A 21,273-nucleotide genomic window follows, 5' to 3' on the forward strand; every position below is an offset into this window, starting at 1 on the left:
TTAGATCGGTGCAGCTCCAGCTGTTGCTGTCACTTAGGGAGTGAATCACTGGCAGAAGATCTTCCTCTCTGTCTCTCCTCTTCTCTGCATATCTGACTTTCCAATAAAAATAAATAACCTTAAAAAAAAAAACTTTCTCCTATTCCCAAAGAAAAGATAGTCTCCTAAACTCCAGTAGCACGATATCCATACTCACACGCCATGGCATTACACACCAGTATTACATAGTACACAAGCCACAGGAAATTTTCCTTTATAAGACATATTTCTAATTTTTAGAGAGAGGTGGCTCAAGATATAATGAAGAATCCCATATGTCTTACTTGTCATGGATGTTTAATCCTTTTTAATCTAAAAACAGTTCCTCCACTGCAATTTTTGTTTGTTTCATTCATTTCTCCTACTCCTTTTCTGAACATGAAATTCGGCAGACTGTCTAAAAAACAAAACGTAAAAGCACCTGAATAAACCTAAAATGTCACCAGGTGGCACTCAGGGCACAAACACTGAGGCTCCGTCAGTTATTCTGACTCTGATAATGAGTTCTTCTGGAGTGCTTATTGGCACCTACCAGGAATCAAAACAAAGTTGCTTGCTCTTGCAGAACGCATTCCAACTAGCAAAGGAGATGAGAAGCAAAGAGTAAAGTAACGGAAATTCAGTTAGAACATTGGAAGGCAATGAAGAAAGCAAGTGACAAGGCTGTGTGTGCTCCGGGTTCGGGGGCGGGGGGGTCACTGTCTCCATCCTAGTTACTCAGCTGACCTGGATTGAGTCCCCAGTTCCCAGTTATGGCCTCAGCCCTGCCCCACCTGTTGCAGGCATCTTGAGAGTAAATCACCACTCCATCCCTCCTCACCAAGGGTGAGGAAATAATGCCATTTTGACCCTGTTAGCTCACAAATATAGTTTCTCAGAAGCCACTGGAAAATGTGCTCTGTCAAGATGTGAGACTAAAGCTACAGAGAGGAAGCCGGGGGATCTCACTCACGAAGTAAAAGGAGAATTTCCCAGATGTTGGAATGGCAGGTGCCAGGCCAGTTCCTGCGCAACGAGCCGAGAGCAGTCAAGGAGGCTGCAGCAGAGGCCAGAACTGCAGAGAGCACACTGCCAACAGACAGAGACGCGTGTTTCCTACAGGCGTGACCATGTGGAAAGCTACACTGAGAGATGTTTTGCACAAAATATGGGAAGACTTAGTGTTGCTCCAAGTAAACAAAGCAATTGTTACCCAAAGGAAAATGGAAACTGATAGGAGAAAGGAAAGGTAATCCTTTTAAACTATTTCTCTCAGCCGTGGACACCAAGTTCTTAGTCATAAAAATGAAAACATGATGAGTCACATTGCTGTTCCTGAAATAAACTTCACTTGCTCATGATGTATTTGCACGACTGCCGGATCTCGTAAATCAATGCTCAATGTTGCTCCAACATCCGTAAACAAAATGGCTTGTAATTTTCTTAAATTGCCTTTATCTGACTTCAGAGACCTTCTATTTCTTGCTCCTCTTATAGGATCCAGTACTCTATAAATAAGGAATACCTACTTATACCTGCCAGCTGTATCATATTCTCCTTTGAAAATTAGGTGATTGGGTCCGGCATGGTAGCCTAGCAGCTAAAGTCCCTGCCTTGCATGCGCCAGGATCCCATATTGGTACCAGTTCATATCCTGCCGGATCTTCTTCCCATCCAGCTCCCTGCTTGTGGCCTGGGAAAGCAGTTGAGGATGGCCCAAAGCATTAGGACCCTGCACCCGTATGGGAGACCCAGAAGAGGCTCCAGGCTCCTGACAGCAGATCGGTGCAGCTCCAGCCATTGTGGCCACCTGGGGAGTGAATCACTGAATAGAAGGTTTTTTTTCTGTCTGTCTTCTCCTCTTTGTATATCTGACTTTCGAATTTAAAAGAAGAGGTTATTCATTTAAAAAAAAGAAATTAGGTGATAAAATTAGGAGGTAAGAAAAAGAGAGCCAGATAAAGAACACTAAGCTTTGCACAGTATCCAGGAAGCTGTGTAAGTCTGGACACTAATATGGATAAATTGGCTTAGAACAACTTCCTTCAAAATATCAACACACAAACTCAAAAATCTAAGCCACTCGTTCAAGGTCCCATTGATGACTATTGGAGAAACTTGATCTAGATTCCAGACCATCTGACTGCTAGCCTCAGGATCATATAAAAGGATATGTCAGTGGGTCCTAATATCTATCATACCTCTGACTACGACTGGATTGGATACACCCCATTTCAAGAATTGAGAATAAAAGTAAATCTGATGTCTTTTTGTTCTCACCTGTGACAAACGCAAGACCATACCAAGTCCTAGAAGGGACGAAATGACTGAAACGATTTTGCCTGAACACTTAGCTGCTGCTTTCAATTAGCTGCTGTGAAGCACAGGCTCATACTCTTGAAAGACGAGCTCCGTGACCACCGAAGGACCAGCCCCGTGTCCACTGAAGGACCAGCTCCGTGTCCACCGAAGGACCAGCTCCGTGTCCACTGAAGGACCAGCTCCGTGTCCACCGAAGGACCAGCTCCATGACCACCGAAGGACCAGCTCCGTGACCACCGAAGGACCAGCTCCGTGACCACCGAGGGACCAGTTCCGTGACCACCAAAGGACCATCTCCGTGTCCACCGAAGGACCAGCTCCGTGACCACCGAAGGACCAGCTCCGTGACCACCGAAGGACCAGCTCCATGACCACCGAAGGACCAGCTCCATGACCACCAAAGGACCAGCTCCATGACCACCAAAGGACCAGCTCCGTGTCCACCGAAGGACCAGCTCCATGACCACCGAAGGACCAGCTCCATGACCACCGAAGGACCAGCTCCATGACCACCAAAGGACCAGCTCCATGACCACCGAAGGACCAGCTCCGTGACCAGTGAAGGACCAGCTCCATGACCACCAAAGGACCAGCTCCGTGACCAGTGAAGGACCAGCTCCATGACCACCGAAGGACCAGCTCCATGACCACCAAAGGACCAGCTCCATGACCACCGACGGACCAGCTCCGTGACCACCGAAGGACCAGCTCCATGACTACCATTTTGACCACAGTTGTAACACAGAAGCAATGCCAGGGCCAGTCCTTGGGGTTCAGAAATTCACAACCAATGCTAGTTTACCCAGCCAGGTTCCAAGATCAGAAATCAACCAATCCCCAAGAAATATACCAGTGCCAGAACCCCCTGCCACTTGTGAAACAAGCTGGGCAGAGTCAGACTCATTCCTTCTGAAGGCATCAAAGGATTATATATTTTATCTTATAGCATCACATATATGTGATATATATATATGATGTATAGATTCATTCATTTGGAAGGTATAGCAATAGAAAGCAAAAGAGTGAGAGATGAGGGAGATAGAGAAATAAAGACAGATGGAGAGATCTTCCATCAGCTGGTTCACTCTCCCCAAAGGCCACAGGCACTAGAGTAGGCCAAGAGCCACAACTCCACCCAGGTGTCCCAAGTGGGAAGCAGGGATCCAAGCACTCGGATCATTTTTTGCTGTTGGCTGGATTGTAAGTGGAGCAACCAGAACTCAAATCAACCTTCAATTATAGGATGCTGATGCCACAAGTGGCTACTGAACTCACTGTACCACAACGCCAGTCCTTTATATCGCCCCTTGTAAAGCACCTGTTTATTGTGACTTTTAATTTTCCACTCATAATTTCAGACTTAAAGAGTAGCAAAAGCAGTAGAAAAGAATTGTCATTGGAATTCCCTCAAATGTTAACATCTACGACCATTGTGCAGTTACCAAAATCTGGAAATTAACACAGCAATACCAATATAGAGATTTTATTCATGTGCTTCCCGCTGTCCCATGAACACGCTTTCCTGGCCTGGCTCTCACGTTGCAATTGGGTCTTTCCTTTCCTTTAAGTTGGGTAAGTTTCTCAGACTCTGTCTTTCATGACATTAGAGATATTGGTCAGTTATTTTGTAGAATGTCCCTCAGGTAGGATTTTCCAGGTATTTCTTTGAGATTAAATCCAGATTAGCCATTCTGTCGGCAGAGCGACAGGAATGACCCTGCAGTGCGTCACCCCAGGCCTGTAGATTTTCTGTTGTTCAGTGCTGATGACATTGACCTCGAATTCTTGCTTCTAAGATGATCCTTACAAGGTTTCTCACCGTCAAGTTACTGCCTTTCCTTTAGTAATGCTTAACACTGGAAGGAAGTACTTAGGAACTAAGCAAATATCCTGTTTGCTATCACAAGTCCCCACCTGCTTAACTTTGGCTTTCATTATGATTCTTGCCTGAAACAAATATTGTTGATTTTCTATTTCCATCATACTTTCTACACGTTTTGTTTTGTATTCTACTGAGGGAAGGGCTTTAACTTGTCATGACTTATTTAATAGATTCTAATATTTATATCGACAGGAGCTCCAGGATCCTGATTTATTCTGTGATTCACAATCCATGCAGTCATTGTTTCGTTGCTGCAGTTATGCCCAGCATGGCCACTTGGAACATCTTCCATACGTCTTGTGTGTCCTTCCGCACTGTTAGAATTTTCCTCTTTCCTTCTTTTTCTGGACTGGTTGGAATGCATAATAAAAATCTGGAAGAGCTCTGCTCTCAGTTAATTCTTTCTTTTTTTGACTGGAATTTCTCCAGCAAGGCACTGTGGTCCTCTTACCTGGAATAAGCACCCTGCCCCTTCTCACCTGCTTAGCACCGCCTTTTCCCTTCCTATATTGTAATTGGTAGTCCACGGTGAAGGGCAACTTGGAAATCAATGACCTCTTTCTCCATCGGTCTTTGTCCTGCATCCTTTCTATGTTGAAAGAGGGTCATGTGTAAAAGCTGCAGAGCAATGAAGGCCAACTAGGGAAGAGAAACTGTGTCATGGTGCAGTGCCTTGTGGTCACACAGACAGGGCAGTGCCTGTATGAAGTGGGTGAATTCTGGAAGCAGATATGGTTCTTCTTTGTTCACAAAGGAGTTGCACAGTTAGCATTTTGTTCCTTTAATATAACCTAGGGCTCTCTATCAGGGCTTCCCTCTCCGCTCTGCTGGTTACATGCAGGTCTGCCCATTTCTAACATCTGAAGAGCTCTCTGTGGCCAGGAGTAAACTAGAGCCTATCTTCCACCCTTCACATCCCAGCCCCATCATTTACTGTCAGGGTAAACTTGAGTTAATTTATTCACCTTCATTATACTTCAGTTTCCTTATGCACAGAACAAGAATACCAATAATAAACCCGTAAGTGCTTAGCATATTGCTAGACATATTCTAGATGCCATATAAGTGTCAACTATTTTTTTTATTATCTCAGAAGGGATAAAGGCCTTAGTACTAATATAAGCATCACGACATGTGGTTTGAAGACACACAGAAGGTTTGGGCCTGAGTTCTGTGCCCAGTTAGAAGGAAAGAGGACCACAGCTTTGCTCATACTCTGACCGCTTCCCGTTGCCTTTGGCCTCATGGCCAGGCGTGGCTCCTCCAAAGCACACGGCAAGGAGGGAGTCTGTGTGTGGAAAAGGTGATGGTGCCGAGATAGACCAGCTAGACAGCAAGCATGAGCCAGCCTCCCGCTGTGTCTGTAAAGAAAACCATCACTGCAGTTTTACAGCAAATGCTGTATTTGCCGTACAGAAGGGACAGCTTGCATGCATTTTCATAATAAAGACAGAGGTGTATTATTTGTTTTGTGACCACTTTACATGCCTGTGTCAGAGAAATGCCATCTTTTCCTTAGCAGAAGAGCCTAATGGAGAAAACAAGGGAAATGGCATGGCCCTTTCTGCATGGGGATCAGGAATAACCTCAGAAACGGAAAGGAAAGCACCAAAGGAGCAGGCTGAAGACTCCAGACAGAGCAGACAGCTGTGGAACAGTGAAATAGGTAAAGGGAAAGAAGAGAGCCCTGGGCAGCCTGGGGAAGCAGGATAGTCCCTCTACAATGGCTCCTGCACAGACAGCTGCTCCATTTTCACAGACAGAGCATGCTGGCGGCTGGGTAGCTCCTCTTTACCAGGTTATGCACCACTGGAAAGACAATATCATCACACTTCATTATGTCAAATTTAAAAGATTGTTGTAAAACATTTAGTTATTCGTTTGAAAGGCAGAGCGACAGAGGAAGAAAGAACAAAGAGAGGGGGAGAGAGAATCTTCCAACTTCTGGTCCTTCTCCAAATGGTTGGAATGGCTGGGTCTGGGTTAGGCCACAGGTAGGAGCCAGAAATTCCATCTGGGTCTCCCATGTGGATGTAAGCAGCCAAAGCACTTGGGCCATCATTCTGCATTAGCAAATGGCCGGATTAGAAGTAGAGCAGGTAGGACTCAAACTGGTGTTCCAATGGGAGATGCCAGCATCATAGTTCATAGTAGCCTAATCTGCTGGGCCACACTGCTGACCCCAAAGAGGTATTTTTTGGTCACGAGGCCACCAGTGTGCTCCGTTGGCTGCAGGAATAGAAGTTTTAATGTCATGTATTCGAAGGCAGCACCTCCTTCCAGGCCTTGGCAGCAGCAGCAGAAAGCAAAGCCCACTCTGCACTCCTGAGGGAGCAGTGAGGATCACTTCCTGTTTGAGCAGGAAGCTAGATTTGCCAAAACAAAATCTCATTAGGGCAAAAACATTCTATACTCTTACCCATTCTCTGCCAGGTTGCTTGCTTTACTGTTGCATCCAGGAGACAGAATTCCTTTTTAGAACAAAGTGAAAGGCTAGTTCTAAGAAGTCCAAAGGTAGATATGTGTCTACATAAAAGCTTCAGGCAGGAAGACAGATTAAGCAACAATGTGTTAATATCCAATTCCATCTGACCAATGAGCTTGACATTCACACAATTTTAAAAATCAGAAATCTAGACTTGTCTGATATCTGTAGTACAATAACAGTTGCACCCAATTCTAAGAATAACTGTCCTACTGATAACAGATACAGAAATACTAAGATGCCATGCAGAACTGGCAGGATTTCGTCAAGCTTATTTTATAGTAGCTCAGAGAACATTTGGGGAACTATTCTTTAGTGAGTGTTTTGTCTAGGACATTTCCTTTTAACGTGCCCAAGGTCTTATTTCTTGAGTTGACATGAATATTGTTGGCCATCTTTGTGCTTTAAAAGCAGTATTGAAAGTGTCGGCATAAAAGACAGATGTAGGGAGTCCAGGTAAGTCTGCTCAGAGGTGCAGGTGTTTGAATCTCCCAGCCACAGCCACATGGCTGGGAGAATGCGTGCCGGGACAGGCTTCCTGTTGGGGATTGAAGTCCAAGAATTTCCTCCATCCACAGTGATCATGCTGCAGGTGGATCTCGGACAACTCTGGGCATGCTCAGGACCATGGCTGCACCTCCTGCTGCCATGATGGTGTGCAGAGTCCACATAAGTCCGCTCAGAGGCACAGGTGTCTGAATCTCACAGACACATGGCTGTGGCTGGGAAAATCCGTGCCAGGACAGGCTTTTTGCGGGAGGTCTTAACTCCCATCCACTGCTACCAAGCCGTGGGCGAATCCTGGGCTTGTGGGCAGCCAGAGCAACAGTGGAACTGTGCTACACCCGCTGGCTACCTGGCGATGAGCTTTGGGGTCTTAGGGGTGTGGAATTACTACCTAGGGGCATCCATGCTAAAGGCCACTATACATGTAGGTGAGGAATGAATCCTGAGGGACTCCCAATGACAGGGCAGTGGTACTTGCCAGGGCACTGGGAGAGACTGGAAGATCTGTATAGTCAGACTCATGCACCAGCCCACATGGGAATCCGGACTTGTTAGAATGTAACATTGCTGATGACCACATGCCTGTCCACTCGAAAGCTAGGGCTGGGGGCCTGTCTAGCAGGGCTAGATCCCAGTATCTGACTGAATGTCAGTACCTTCCCCATATACAGAAAGGAGAAAAAAAGAGAATGTGGTAATAATGGTTTCACACACCTTCCTGTAGCCCTTGACCCTTACATCCTAATTAACCATGTAAAAATCATCTAAATAAATAAATAAATATTTTAATAAGACAAATGTAGATGAATAAAAAGGGAAAAGATTTCTATGCTTCATTTTGTTGACCGTGGAAGTGAGCAGTACAGTTAATTTTGCAGAAAATTTAAAGCTGATTTTATTTTTCTATCTCTTCAGATCTTGTTTCTATAAGTATAAAATGGGAATATAATAATACCACTTCACAGGACTGTAGCTAAACATCCATGCAGTAATGTTAGGAAAGCTCTCAGCATAGAGCCCAGCATAAAACTCAATGGAGTCAGTTTCCACTACCATATTTCTGTGTGCCCCAACCACAACGAAAATAATCAGGTGTTTGCCCATAAAGCAGCTTACTTTATCAGGCGCCCAGATCTTCTTCCAGCATGCTGCCAACTGGAAGAAGACTGCCTCCCTCTCCTTGTCCGTCCTTGCCTTGCTGGATCCAGGATAGAGTTGTAAGCCAATCAGCCCACTTAGTTTTTCTTTGGTCAGTTATTGGTCCATGTGACTGAAACAACCCCATCAGAGTGAATCTGGGGAGTCTTGTTCAGATTGGTCCAAAGAGGATACTGCTGAACACATACAAGGAAGCATACAACCTCCGATGCCAGCGACGGCTGCACCAAGGCACCGGGGAGGCGAGGCTTCAGATAGTAGAACAGAGTCAAAGATGCAACTAGTCCTCAGTGACCTGCTGGACAACCAGCCCTGAAGAGGAGCGCCATGTTCAGTGACAAGAGCTGACAAATCTGTTTGAAAATTTAAAGACCTTCAACTGAGTTACTGACCATTCAGTCCATGAAAACATACACACTGATACACACACACACACATACTGATACACACACACACACATACTGATACACACACACATACTGATACACACACACACACACACACACTGATACATCATTTGTGGTATTTCTCAGGAAGAAGAGCTCAAACCTGAAGAGAATCACAAAACAGAAAGTTAGTGATTCTTAAAAATACCACCTTTAGACAGTTTTTTAAGATTTTTAAAAATTTTTATTTGAAAGGCATATTTTACAGAGTGAGAAGGAGAGGCAAAGAAATAGATCTTCCATCTGCTGGTGAACTCCCGAAATGGCCACAATGACCAGAGCAGGGGCAGTTTCAAGTCAGCAGCTAAGGTCCTCTTCTGGGTCTCCCACGCAGGTGCAAAGTCCCAGGGCCCTGTGCCATCCTCCACTGCCTTGCCAGGCCACAAGCAGGGAGCTGGATGGAATGTGAAACAACCTGTACATGATCCGGTGTCCTTTTGGGATGCTGACACCACAAGCAGAGACTTACTCTATTAAGCTATGACACAAGACCCTACAGAATTTTAAATGAGGTAAATGAAGGGAATGCATAATATTTATCATAGCTTTCTATATGTGGTTGACTAGATTTTGAGGTCTTCTGTTATAATTATTTTCAGTGTATAAGAAGGGTTTAATTCAACATGATTTTGCCAGTTTAAATTTTTTTTCAATTTTTATTTTAGATGATGTTTGCATGACTGTTCAGGGTGTCAGCGTGGGAAAAATCAAGGGTCAGGGAAAGGTTGGTGTGATAATGGTTCCCAAGTTTTCCATTTCTTTTTCCTGTGCCTGGACAGAGAGGAGATACCAAGGGAGAAGCCACACCCAGCATCCCAACCAGCCCATCACCCAGGGATGGGGAATGGCCACCCAATATGGACCCAGGGTCCTGATGTGGTGCACACTCTGAGGGTTCTGCCCAGGTGGTTGTGATAGTTCTCAAATGCTGTTGATTTCGCCGATTCAAAGAGGAGGGAATGCTTTCAACGTCCATCGGCTGACACAGTCCACCTTAGAGTATCCATTCACCTAGATGCTGCTGTCATATTTTACATAATTACTTCTTGGAGAATGTCAAAAGGCAGTAGTGGGTCTGGGTGGCAAGGTGGAAATGCTGGACTTGGTGATAAGAGAATTACAGGGAAACGAGGCTAACGCACTGGAAACTACGTCACTGCCTTGAGCAAGCCACTTGACTATTCTCATCCACATGTGAGATGAACAGGTCACTCTCGTTGGGACTGAAGCATAGATGCCTGGTGGAGGAAGAAATCATATCAACAGCGAGAAACACCAAGAACCTCTTTCCGAGACCTGGCAAAGACTAAGCTGAGGACACAGATGAGCCTGTGTCTGACTGTACCAGGGAAGCCACAACAAGGCCAAGGAGCTATTCTTTTATTCAGACTTTTATTCAGTTTGGAATGAGGTGAGGGAGGGCAGAAACACAGGAGTGGGAGATAGGGACATAGATTGAGCATCCTCAAACTGAAAATTCAAAGCCCACTGTCCTTAAGTTGCTTATATAAATTCCAGAGCCAGAGACTCCTATGACCAGTCAATGTCCAAGTTCAGAATCATAATACAGAGTGTCGAGCAATGCAGACTTGCACCTGTTGACAAGGTCAAGGAGCTCACTATTTGGGGTCCAGCGCAATCCACCACGCAGGCTCTAGTGCAGGCTGCTCCCCCTCACCCACGGCAGCCCTCCAACCTCTGAGCTTTAACTCTCTTGCAGACTCCACACGGAGCTCCACAGGCAGACAGTGGGCATGGCAGCCCTCGACTGAAATAGCGCCCAGGTGGGTTTCCCCGCCATTCAGAAATGTGCATCCTCAAGCTAGGTGTACTCGCTTGTGCCAAGGTGGGCCCGCAGAAATGCCAGAGTTGACACTGATCCCTGAAAACACATTCTCTCCATAGAGGACCATGCTAACCTGGGGATGGAGAGTAGACGTAAAGAACAAGGGTGGACTTGGGTGTGCTTGCTGCTCAACAAGATGGGGAAACGATATCTGAGCCGCCTCTGGATGCCATGTTGTCAAGACTCATTTTGGCCATGGTTTTGCAAATCATGCACGTGCGGGTGTGTGACTGGAAGTTTTTCATACACAATGAGCCTTAACCTAGGAGGGTTCTTAGCATTTGTAAAAAATAATATATCAGGTAAGTGTTGAAAGCTGCTGCTGCGGCAGAAGCTGCACTTTGCAACCAGAAATGTGGACCAGTACAGTGGCTCAAAACCCTGGCTGCACACTAGAACCATTTGCAATGAATTTTTAAAATACTAACACCAGGGTCTCACCTGCCGAGATCCCAGTAGACTAGAAATTCAGTGGAGTCTGGATGTGCAGTTTGCAAAATCCTGCGGCTGTCAGAACATGCAGTCGAGGGCTAAAACCACAGAAGCCGGGTCTTCTGGAAAAGCATGAAAGGAGACTGGACAGAAGGGCTAAGTCGGCCCCACCCGGTGTTCTGGCTAGGATGTTACTAGAGTGTTTCCTGGACACAGAGGTGACGCTGCAGATCTTTTCTTTCTACAATGCTGCCCTCTAGTGCCCTCACCTACCAGCATCATGTCGAAAACCCACTTCATTCATCACGACGTTCTCTTGTTGGCTGAACAAATTGGGGAAATTTCTCTCTGATATTAATAACAAAATGAACTAATTCAACATACATTATTAATTTTGATTTGTCACAACATAAATCTCCAGCCCCAGCCTCTCCATTCTCCCACGTCTCCCACAATTCCATGCTGCTCCCTCCTCCAAGAACACCTCTTGCATCTCACTCAGCCTTTCCCTTCCCTCCCAACCTCTATTCCATAAAACTCCGTCTTTTCTAGATCATTCTCAATGGTATAAGGCTTGCCTTTCCACCTCTCCTCTTCAAAATAAAAGTTCCTTTCACATGGATACCTTTCTGTCAGGCCCTATTTCTCTTCTCCATTCACTCACAAAATTGTTCAAAGGGCTGTCTTCCCGGGTGCTGGTGAATCGGCTGGGGGAATGAAGCTTGCTTTCATTGCCCAGCCTGGCCTTGGCACAGGCTCTTACGGCCACTTAGAGCCATAGTCCCCTGCTTCCTTGTACACCCTTCTGACTGCAATATTTCCTGTGGTCCACAGTACTCACACCTCTGCTCTGGAACGTCCCTCCACCTGCCTTGGGTGCCCTACTGTCCTTCTGGATGCTGATGACACAGCACCCTGTCCAGGGTCTTTCTGTCTTCTGCTGTGGCAATTACCACTTCATGGAGGCAGACTTTCCCTGGGCAGTTTTCATCAACTTCCAAGAATTTGATTGCAATCAGTGAACACATCAACTGAAAAATCCACCACTCCAGGCCCAGCTCACTCAGCGTCTGCCTGACCTTTCCCTTTGGTCCCCCACAGGACACTGAACTCTGAACAGACAAGTCATCTGGCTTGCCCTCTGCCAACCTCATCTCATTTCCTGCTTCCTTCCTTACCAGGTCGCTGCCCATGGCTTACTTGGTTACTGAACTTGCTCAGCTGTGAGGCGTCTCAGGCCCTAATGCATGCCATTCCATCTGTCCTTGAAGCGTTCCTCCTGTCCGTCACATGGCTGGCTCCTTTGCATTTTCCTTGCTTAAACCTGCTGCTACATGACACCTTCCTTGCTCTGACAGGTCCTCCCTTTCATTTCCCATCCAGTGCTCACCTTAACCCTTCACATTTTGTGGTGACTTACTTGGTTACTTCTCCATCTTGGCCACTCAGCTCTAAGCTCCAGGAACTTGGATGTCTGTGACACAGATGAGCCCAGCAGCTGACAGTGACTAGGAAAATGTTAGTTTTTAACACATGTGCTGACTCAGTGAACAGATGCAGGAAGACTGGCCGTGTGGAGGGCACGTGGCCACACCTGCTCTGCTTGCAGAGGCGAGGCTCAGGCTGTTTTCTGGGAAGCCCTTCAGCTTCAGCACTAAGCCGGATCCACCGTCGCAGCTGCGGCACGCCTCTCGTGAACACTGCTGGCTGGCTGGCACTGTGGAAGCAGAGGTTCAGATAAATGGTTTTCAGTTTCCACAAATGAAACGTCTACCTCGGCACTCATCTCCATTTGCACAATAAAAGAGAAGGAAATCTTCTCATTTCTTTATCAGATTTGGGGTTTTTCTTTTTCTATGATTTATTTATTTGAAAGCCATCACTTCTCAGATGGCTATAACACCTTGGACCAAGCCAGGCTGAAGCCATGCACATGGAACTCTGCTGGGGTCTCCTTAACAGGTGGCAGCAGTGCAGGCACTCGGGCCATGCCCTGCTGATCTCTAAGGCGCATTAACAGGGTGCTGGATATGAAACGGAACAGCTGGGATTAAATCAGTGCCCATATGGAAACGACAGCCTTGCAGGTCACAGCTCACTCTATGCCACCATTCAGGCCCCCGGATGTGTTTTAGAAATGGAGAATGAATTGTCATAGTTCTAGTTATAATCTGATACTTGGGACTCTCTCACCAACAAAGAAAAATATTTTGTTTATAAATCAGATTCTGTCTGTGTTGGACAATGTGAATGGAAGCATGCCTGTGATCCACACAAAGAATTAGCAACTTAAATTAGCTGACACAAGCCATACAAGCAAAGCGTGTACCCCGTCAATTAGGGCTCGCTCATCAAAATGAAAGAACGCACTTAGCCCAGCTACCCCTTGAGACAAGGGCAAGAACTTTCTCTGCAAAACACTCAGCCTACTCAACAACCACAGGCCTGCGACCGGTGGGAAGTGGCAGCCAAGCTGGCGTCCTGGGTGTCTGATTAACCTGCTCTTTTAAAAATCCAAATTTGTCTGAGAATGTTCACTCGGTCAAACTGAAGCGCCTCATGCTCTTTAGTTCTGCTTCCTTCCCATCCGACTCTGCCAAAAAGAGTAGCAGAACTCCACCCTTCTGGGGAAGGGATTTGTTTTCCCATTTAGGAAGTGTGATGTCAGGCTGAAAGAGGCTGATGAGCAAACTGGGTGGAACCATCAGCAGGCCCTGGTGAAATCAATGACACGGGTGTCTTAGAACAAAATTCATTTTCAAGTGGTCAAGGACAGGGTGTGTCATTGTGGGCTGTGAGCCACTGTGGCTTCAGCTGTTTGTTCAGCATTTAATATGTTTATCTTTGCACTAAACAGATTGTTGTTGATTCATCACTATGAAACAGCCCGCTTGGTGTGAGGGCCAGCTCTGCAGCTCCAACATGCAAAGAAAGACAGGCCTGCAACCCCAATGACCTTCCCCTCCGCCAAGTCAAAACAGACGCCTTCTCTCACTTCTCACTCCTGTGGCCAAGACATTCAGGTTCTGACGGAGGCTAATCATGTATTCTTTTATCAGGCCAGGAACTACCCAGCAACAAAAATAAAGGAAGAGCTTAAATGGTCATTGTTTTCTCGTACCATTTTCTGTTGTTGCCACAAACTAAAAACAGAATGCCAGTTTGCCCAAAAGTACTGCCAGCCTTCAAGCCAGTTAGATAATGCCAAAGTCAGTGCATGAATCAAACAGCTAGTTGCACTAAACGTCTAACTTTTGATGAGAAGGGAAGTAAAACATTAATCTTGAGAAGTAGAGAAACCCATGACATGTGCTCTATATGGTCTTCCACAGAGATTGTTCGAGCCATGACACATGTGATCAACCAAGGCATGGCAATGTATTGGGGCACCTCACGGTGGAGTGCTATGGAGATCATGGTAAGCTCCTTTCTGTATTTTTACTTCTGCTATATTTCTGTTTTTTAAAGATTTTATTTATTTTTATCGGAAAGTCAAATATACAGAGAAGAAGAGAGATAGCGGAAGATCTCCCATCCACTAATTCCTACTCCCCAAGCAACCGCAACGGCTGGAGCTAAGCTGATCCACAGGCAGGAACCCAGAGCCTCTTCCGGTCTCCCACACGGGTGCAGGGTCCCAAGGCTTTGCGCCATCCTCCATTGCTTTCCCAGGCCACAAGCAGGGAGCTGGATGGGAAGTGGGCCGCTGGGATTAGAACTGGCGCCCATTTGGGATGGGATCCTGGCCCAGTGCAAGGCAAGGCCTTTAGTCACTAAGCTACCGTGTCAGGCCCTGTTATTATATTAATTTTTATTTCTTCCAATGATAGAGAGCAACCAGTCTGCCAACTGCTTGTTCATTGCCCAAAAGCCCACAATAGCCAGGGCTGGGCCAGGCCAAAGGCAGCAACCATGAACTCCATCTGGATTTCCCATGTGGCTGCAAGGACCTAACCATTTGAACCATAATCATGGATGCAAGCATTGCAAGTGGTTTCCCAACAGTCCTAACTAGGCCAAACTCCACACTGGTCATTTCTATTTTTAAAAAAGATTTATGTATTTATTTGAAAGTCAGAGGGAGAGGCAGAGACAGCTTCCATTTATTACTTCACTCCTTAGATGGACACCATGGTCAAGGCTGGGCCAAGCTGAAGTCACGAGCTGGGAGCTTCACCTGGGTTCCACATGAGTGGCAGGGGCCCAAACACTTGGGCCACTGCCCACATTTGTCCAGGCCCATTAGCAGAGAACTGGGTCAGAGGTGGAGTGGCCAGGACACAAACCATCAACCATATGGGATGGCAGCATCCCAGGCAGTGGCTTCACCTGTTATGCCACAGCACCAGCCTTGTCATTTCTATTTTTAATTGTGATTGAATATCTTATGATTGTTTTCAGATACATGTATAAATAGCAAGGTATTTTGCAAACTTGTCCCACAATCACTCTGGAAGTGGAATTCTGAGGTCAATTCCATCTTTGCAGAGTCAAATGTTGGGGATGAGTCGAGACAACAGGGAGGGCTTAGATCTCCGGCAGGCACCATGTTTTAGATCTTCTCTGGGAGCAAGAGAGTACAGCGAGTATTACAGTTAATGAGACACATGAACAGTATTCCAGTCTTATTAAAATGATCACTGAACAATACTGTTTATAACACTAATTACAGATCACGTGTATATGTGAGTCATATTTTTATATCTTTAGGATTCTAAAAACAGTCAAACCACATTTTCTTTATAATCATCTATTTAATTCTGCTTGGACAAATTTGCCCCAGACTTTACTCAGTATTGAAACCTTCTCAAAAAATAGTGAGGTATTGCTGTCAGTGGCACTGATGGGCACAACTTTGCTGGTTATTTGACATTTTACATGCTTTCCTGGCTTATATTGATTCCCCTAAAATGAACACTTTACATGCATACAAATCACAGGGAAGCCTATTTTGCAACACTATAAATTCACCTGCAATCTTGTTTCTCCCTAGGAAGCCTATTCCGTAGCAAGACAGTTCAATATGATCCCGCCAGTGTGCGAACAAGCTGAATATCATCTTTTCCAGAGAGAGAAAGTGGAGGTCCAGCTGCCAGAACTCTACCATAAAATAGGTAATCACCAAAATCAAATCTTCCGAGCATTTTTAGCAACAGGGAATCAGTGGCTGTGAGAACTCAGCATTGCTGAGACAATGGCAGAATCCAGTGCGCTGGTATGGGGTCTCCAGGGCATCGGGGACGGAAGGCCAGCAGGGCTGGAAACGGGCTGGCACAGAAGTGTACTCAGTAGGTGTTCAGAAAATAAAGGAAAAGACCTACTCCGGTTTCCTAGGGTGCCTGCTCAGCCCAGCATGCAGCTGTGTGCTGCCAATGACCGCCTTCCCAAGGAGCCACGCTCACACACACCTATGTGACCATCTCCAGGGTGCCTGGCACTGTGCTCCATACATTTTAAAGCAACAAAGAGGGCAGGCACTCCATGCTCATGTAGGTAGGTAGTCATCCTTTTAGAGAGGGGCAGACATGCACACAATATTTCTAGGGAAGAAACATGGACAATAAAAATACATTAAGACAGGGGCGAAGGAGTAAGTCACAATTTCAGGTTTATGTAGCCAAACAATTTCCAGAAATACCTTTCCTTCCTAAGACATAGAGGTTCAGTCAGAAAATGCTGGGTAAGAAAAGAAAAAGGGTGCAACAGGAGTGATGCCCACTCCTCTCGCTTTGCTATCACTCGGCCAGTGTTCACTGTGGAAGAGGCACGTGTTCCTGCTGGGTGCTGCTCTGGGTGAGGCACTGAGCAGACACACAAAGCACCCAATTTCTGTGCAAAAAAAAAAAAAACAAAAACAAAAACAAAAAAAAACCCTACTTGCCTCACAGCATAAACAGAAATGTGAATTTTGGTATCAAATATCAAAATCTCCTGGGTAAGCCACATTTTCAGTCACGCTTCCATGTGGGGACTTCAAAACATCAGTGGAGATACTGAATTAAAAGAGAAGGCGCAGGGGCCATGAACTTTGTAAAGCCCTCTCCTATGGCTCCCGCCCAAGAACTGACAGTGCCGGCTTACTTAACCCGTAAAAGACCGGGTCACGGTTTGTAAATCCTTGCGTCGTAAGGCAGACATGCATGCTGGCACTAACTCATCTCTCTGGCCGCTTGCCTCCCGAGCTAACCAGACTCTGTCTTAACATTTACACCTCTGATCCCAGTTAACAACAGCAACTTGTTTCTTTCATAGGAGTTGGTGCAATGACATGGTCTCCCCTCGCCTGTGGAATCATCTCGGGAAAGTACGGCAACGGGGTGCCCGAAAGTTCCCGGGCTTCACTGAAGGTATGTCTTAGAAAAGTCCGGGAGTGGGAGGGAGGGAGACAGATGGGAACAGCTCGGCAGTAGCCCGGGGCTTCCCGGCTCGGGCAGGCCATGGCCTCGGCCCGGCAGTGGCTGCTGGCAGGCTCCCCTGCGCCTTCCGGAGGACTCTGCCGCTGGCCAGACATCAGTCAGCCCTTCCTAATCTGCCTACACAGAAAATCCTCCTCCTCTGGGAACTGGGGCCAAAGTGCACACTGACCTGCTTGGACTTGTAGAGCTCATGTCCTCTGTGGTTATTCATCCTTATGTTACAGCAAGCACTTCCTACTTGGGGGCTAACAAAGTATAACAATTCCTCTTCTCTGTAAGATCTGCTAGTCCTTTTCTTTGACAAAATGAAATTCAAGCTGTGGCAGCTTAATCCACCAGCAGGCAAAGGGCAGCAGCTAAGTATGCCCCAAGGTTGGCTGAGGGTTCCTATTGTGTGTTGGCAAGCAGGGGAGAGAAGGGTGGGCCTCGGCAGACAGACTGACGCTCTGTGGCTGGGGGTTGTAGAGATCCGCTCTGGCTGCTTGGCCTCTGGGCTTACACCCTGCTCTAAAGCATAAAGATGTTCAAGACCAGAGAAACAAAATTACTTCCACTCAGACAGTTTGATGATTAATTTATTTGGAGAGTACTCCAGACATCTCTCCTTATTAGTAACATGACTGTTTTTAAAAACTTGAGAGAAATGTGCGATAACATTAGAATCACAGATTACTCTGTGATAGCAAGGGAGGCAGAACAGAGGTGTTTTAAACATTCAGACAGAGCCTAGTTCTCCGAGGAGGAAGCATGTGTCTGGCCAGACCTTGAGCCACCCTTGGCACAGAGTTCGCAGGAGGACAGTTCAGGTGAAGCCCGCATTGCCCACCCTTGCATCAGTGTGGCCATGCCCATCTCCGGCTTCCCTAATTAAAACCTTCTCAAGGCATTGGTCTTTTTCCATTCTTTTTGCCTCCAACAGTTGAGCTTTTAACTTTTTTGTCCTCTAAAGCAACCCAATATAAATATCTCCTAAAGCATGTTGACATAATCCTAGTTTCTAGTTTTGTATTATCATAAGAAACAATTATCCTACAGTATTGAATAAGGTCATGAAAATTGAAGATTATTTTGAACCAAATCGAGGCAAGTCAGCCAAGAAACACTGAAAGTACCTTAGGGAAGAAGGTATAAAAAAGGAAGGGAGGAAGGTAGTAAAGAATGGGGGGGTGGAGGGAAGAAAGAAGCTTTGAGAATTGGGATGCTATTGAGCCCTCTATGTGCCAAGCCCATGCTAAGTGCTTTCACTCATCTCCACTTATCCTTATAAAGAAAAATGGATACAGGTGGTTTTCAACTTGTTGTACCCGTTGTTGGTCAATGCACAATGGTATTGTATCCCAATAAACACACAGTAAATTGAAAATATTCTTTTTTTAAAAATTATTTATTTTTATTGGAAAGTCAGATTTACAGAGTAAAGGAGAGACACAGAGAAATATCTTCCATCTGCTGGTTCACAAGTAGCCAGAATGGCCTGAGTTGAGCCAACTTGAAGCCAGAAGCCGGGAACTTCCTCCCAGGTCTCCCACGCAGGTGCAGCATCCCAAGGCTTTGGGTCATCATCTACTCCTTGCCCAGGCCACAAGAAGGAAGCTGGATGGGAAGCAGAGCTGCCGGGATTAAAACCAGCATCCATATGGGCTCCTGGGCATGCAAGACAAGGACTTTAGCCACTACGTTACTGCAATGGGCCCATAAATTGAAAATATTCTAAGCTCAACATTATTATTATAAAGCTTCAATTATCTACATATCTATTTATATGAAACATAGAATAAGAGAAAGGGAGAGAGAGAGAGAGAGATCTTCCATCCATTGTCTCCCTCCTCAAATGGCTGCAGAAGCAGGAGCAGGAACTTCATCTGATCTACTGTGTGGTTGGGAAGGGTCCAAGCCCGTGGGCAAATCCTTCCCTGCTTCCCCAGGTGCGTTAACATAGAGTTGGATCAGAAGCACAGCGGTAAGAACACAAACCCCTCTCCAATAAGAGATGCTGATGCTGCAAGCAGCATCATAACCCTCCGCCCCACAACACTTGCTCATGAACACACATTTAATACAGCTAATTACTGCACATCAAATTAGCCAAAAGTTGGATCAAATCGTCTAGTACAAAGTTTATGTTATCCTGAAGTGTTAAATCCCTCATGTGCTTTACTGAATGCTGTCCTAAAAAGGGAAAGTGACGGATGTCGTGAAGTTGGAACGTCACACGGCGAGCTATAACATGATGGGAACCACCTTTCAGAGGTTAGCCAGGCAATCCCAGTCACCACCACACACACTGCGTGCTCATTCTCACTCTGCTCCTCCTTAAGGGCAGACTTCTGCAGATGCAAAGACTGAAACATACAGACTTTGTAAAACCATCCAAAACCAAAAACTCATTGAAGATCAAGTTGATAACTAGCATCTGGGCTTCCTGACTTAGTTAACTATCTCCCTCACAGACATCTTAATTTCTCTCAAATCCAGGTTTTGAGGGACACATAAAGAATTCATCTTCCATCTGATAATTCACTCCCCCGACAGCCTCAATAGCCAGAGCTGGACCAAAGCCAGCAACCAAGAACTCCATTTGTGTCTCTAATGTGTCAACAGCAGGTTTTTAAAGGAAGAGGGAGCTGAGTGTCTGATCGTCCAAACTGCACCAGTGTTTGGGGAAAACCTGCACAAAGCTGGGAAAATTTTTACAAAAGCAGTAGTAAAAGGAGAAAGCAGGGAGTGGGAGATACAAATTATTTAATGGTGACTAAGTCATCTCCATTTCTACTTAAACACCCTTAACCGTAGCGTGTAGAGCTCTCACCAAGGAGAAAAGCAGACACTCATACAGCCATTTCTCTCAAGCTTCGCACACTCTCCAGACTCTATATAGCCAACCGAAGTGATCTGGAGTAACACATGTGCCCTTAGAAAAGCCACCTAGGTAGATTTACAAAAATCAAAACAATCAAACTCAAAGGACTCCATGGCTCAATTCTCACCTTGCACATGGGTGAGTATTATCTGGGCACAAGTTCATATCCCAGCTACTCCACTTCTCATCCAGCTCCCTGATTGTGGCCTGGGAAAGCAGTTGAGGACGGCCAAAAGCCTTGGTATCCTGTGCCTGCATGGGAGACCTGGAAGAAGCTCCTGACTCCTGGCTTCAGATTGGCTCAGCTCCAGCTGTTGTGGCCATTTGCAGAGTAAGCCATTATATGGACTATTTTTCTCTTGGTTTCGCCTTCTTTCCGTAAATCTGATCTGTCCTTCTGATAAAAATAAATAAATTTTTTTTTAAAAAAAGAATCAAACATAAAATAAGTAAATACTGAAACATCCCTAACAGTATTAAAAAAAAAACAAAGATAACTAGTTGGAGAGGTAGATAAGTTGGCAACTTCAATCTTCCAATAAATAATATATAAACATGCAGCACTGTGATACCAATAAAAATCAAGATGTCATTATTTTGTGTCTAAGTATTACACTGCAAGTGAAGGATGAGTTAACCCAGTATGAAAAATATTCATGTTCTGGCTCCTTCACTTCCAATTCGGCTCTCTGCTAATGGCCTGGGAAAAGCAGCAGAGATGGCCCAAGTGTTTGTGCCCCTGCCATGTGCATGGAGACCCAGACGGATTTCCTAAGTCCTGGCTTTGGCCTTGTTCAGAGTTGGCTGTTGGGGATATTTGGAGAGTAAATCAGTTATGGATGAAGGGAAGGGAAAAAGGGAAGGGGAAAAGGGAAGGGGAAGAGGGAAGGGGAAAAGGGAA

At 45.7% G+C, this 21,273-nt stretch overlaps 1 protein-coding gene and 1 long non-coding RNA gene across 7 annotated transcripts in view; one reads left to right on the top strand and one right to left on the bottom strand.

The window, feature by feature from the left end:
* The window catches only part of KCNAB1 (potassium voltage-gated channel subfamily A member regulatory beta subunit 1), a 370,144-nt gene that overhangs the window by 331,915 nt on the left and 16,956 nt on the right, over positions 1 to 21,273 (top strand). For 5 of the 6 annotated variants that reach the window (XM_040974843.1, XM_040974846.1, XM_040974844.1 and 2 more), the window contains 3 exons: positions 14,429 to 14,514; positions 16,090 to 16,210; positions 17,349 to 17,443. In XM_040974843.1, the coding sequence (XP_040830777.1) occupies positions 14,429 to 14,514; positions 16,090 to 16,210; positions 17,349 to 17,443 (302 nt within the window). Of the gene's footprint in view, positions 1 to 14,426; positions 14,515 to 16,089; positions 16,211 to 17,348; positions 17,444 to 21,273 lie in introns of all 6 variants that reach the window. The other variant, XM_040974848.1, reaches the window with a different exon arrangement.
* On the bottom strand, positions 10,183 to 12,644 carry LOC121152675. Its single transcript, XR_005883295.1, has 3 exons — positions 12,517 to 12,644; positions 11,106 to 11,218; positions 10,183 to 10,737 (listed from the first exon to the last, which is right to left on the bottom strand). It is a non-coding gene; the product is annotated as an uncharacterized LOC121152675 (long non-coding RNA).

Source organism: Ochotona curzoniae, unplaced genomic scaffold (genome assembly GCF_017591425.1).
Source record: "Ochotona curzoniae isolate NIBS_2020 unplaced genomic scaffold, NIBS_Ocur_1.0 contig_2599, whole genome shotgun sequence".
NCBI classification, from domain to species: Eukaryota; Metazoa; Chordata; class Mammalia; order Lagomorpha; family Ochotonidae; genus Ochotona; species Ochotona curzoniae.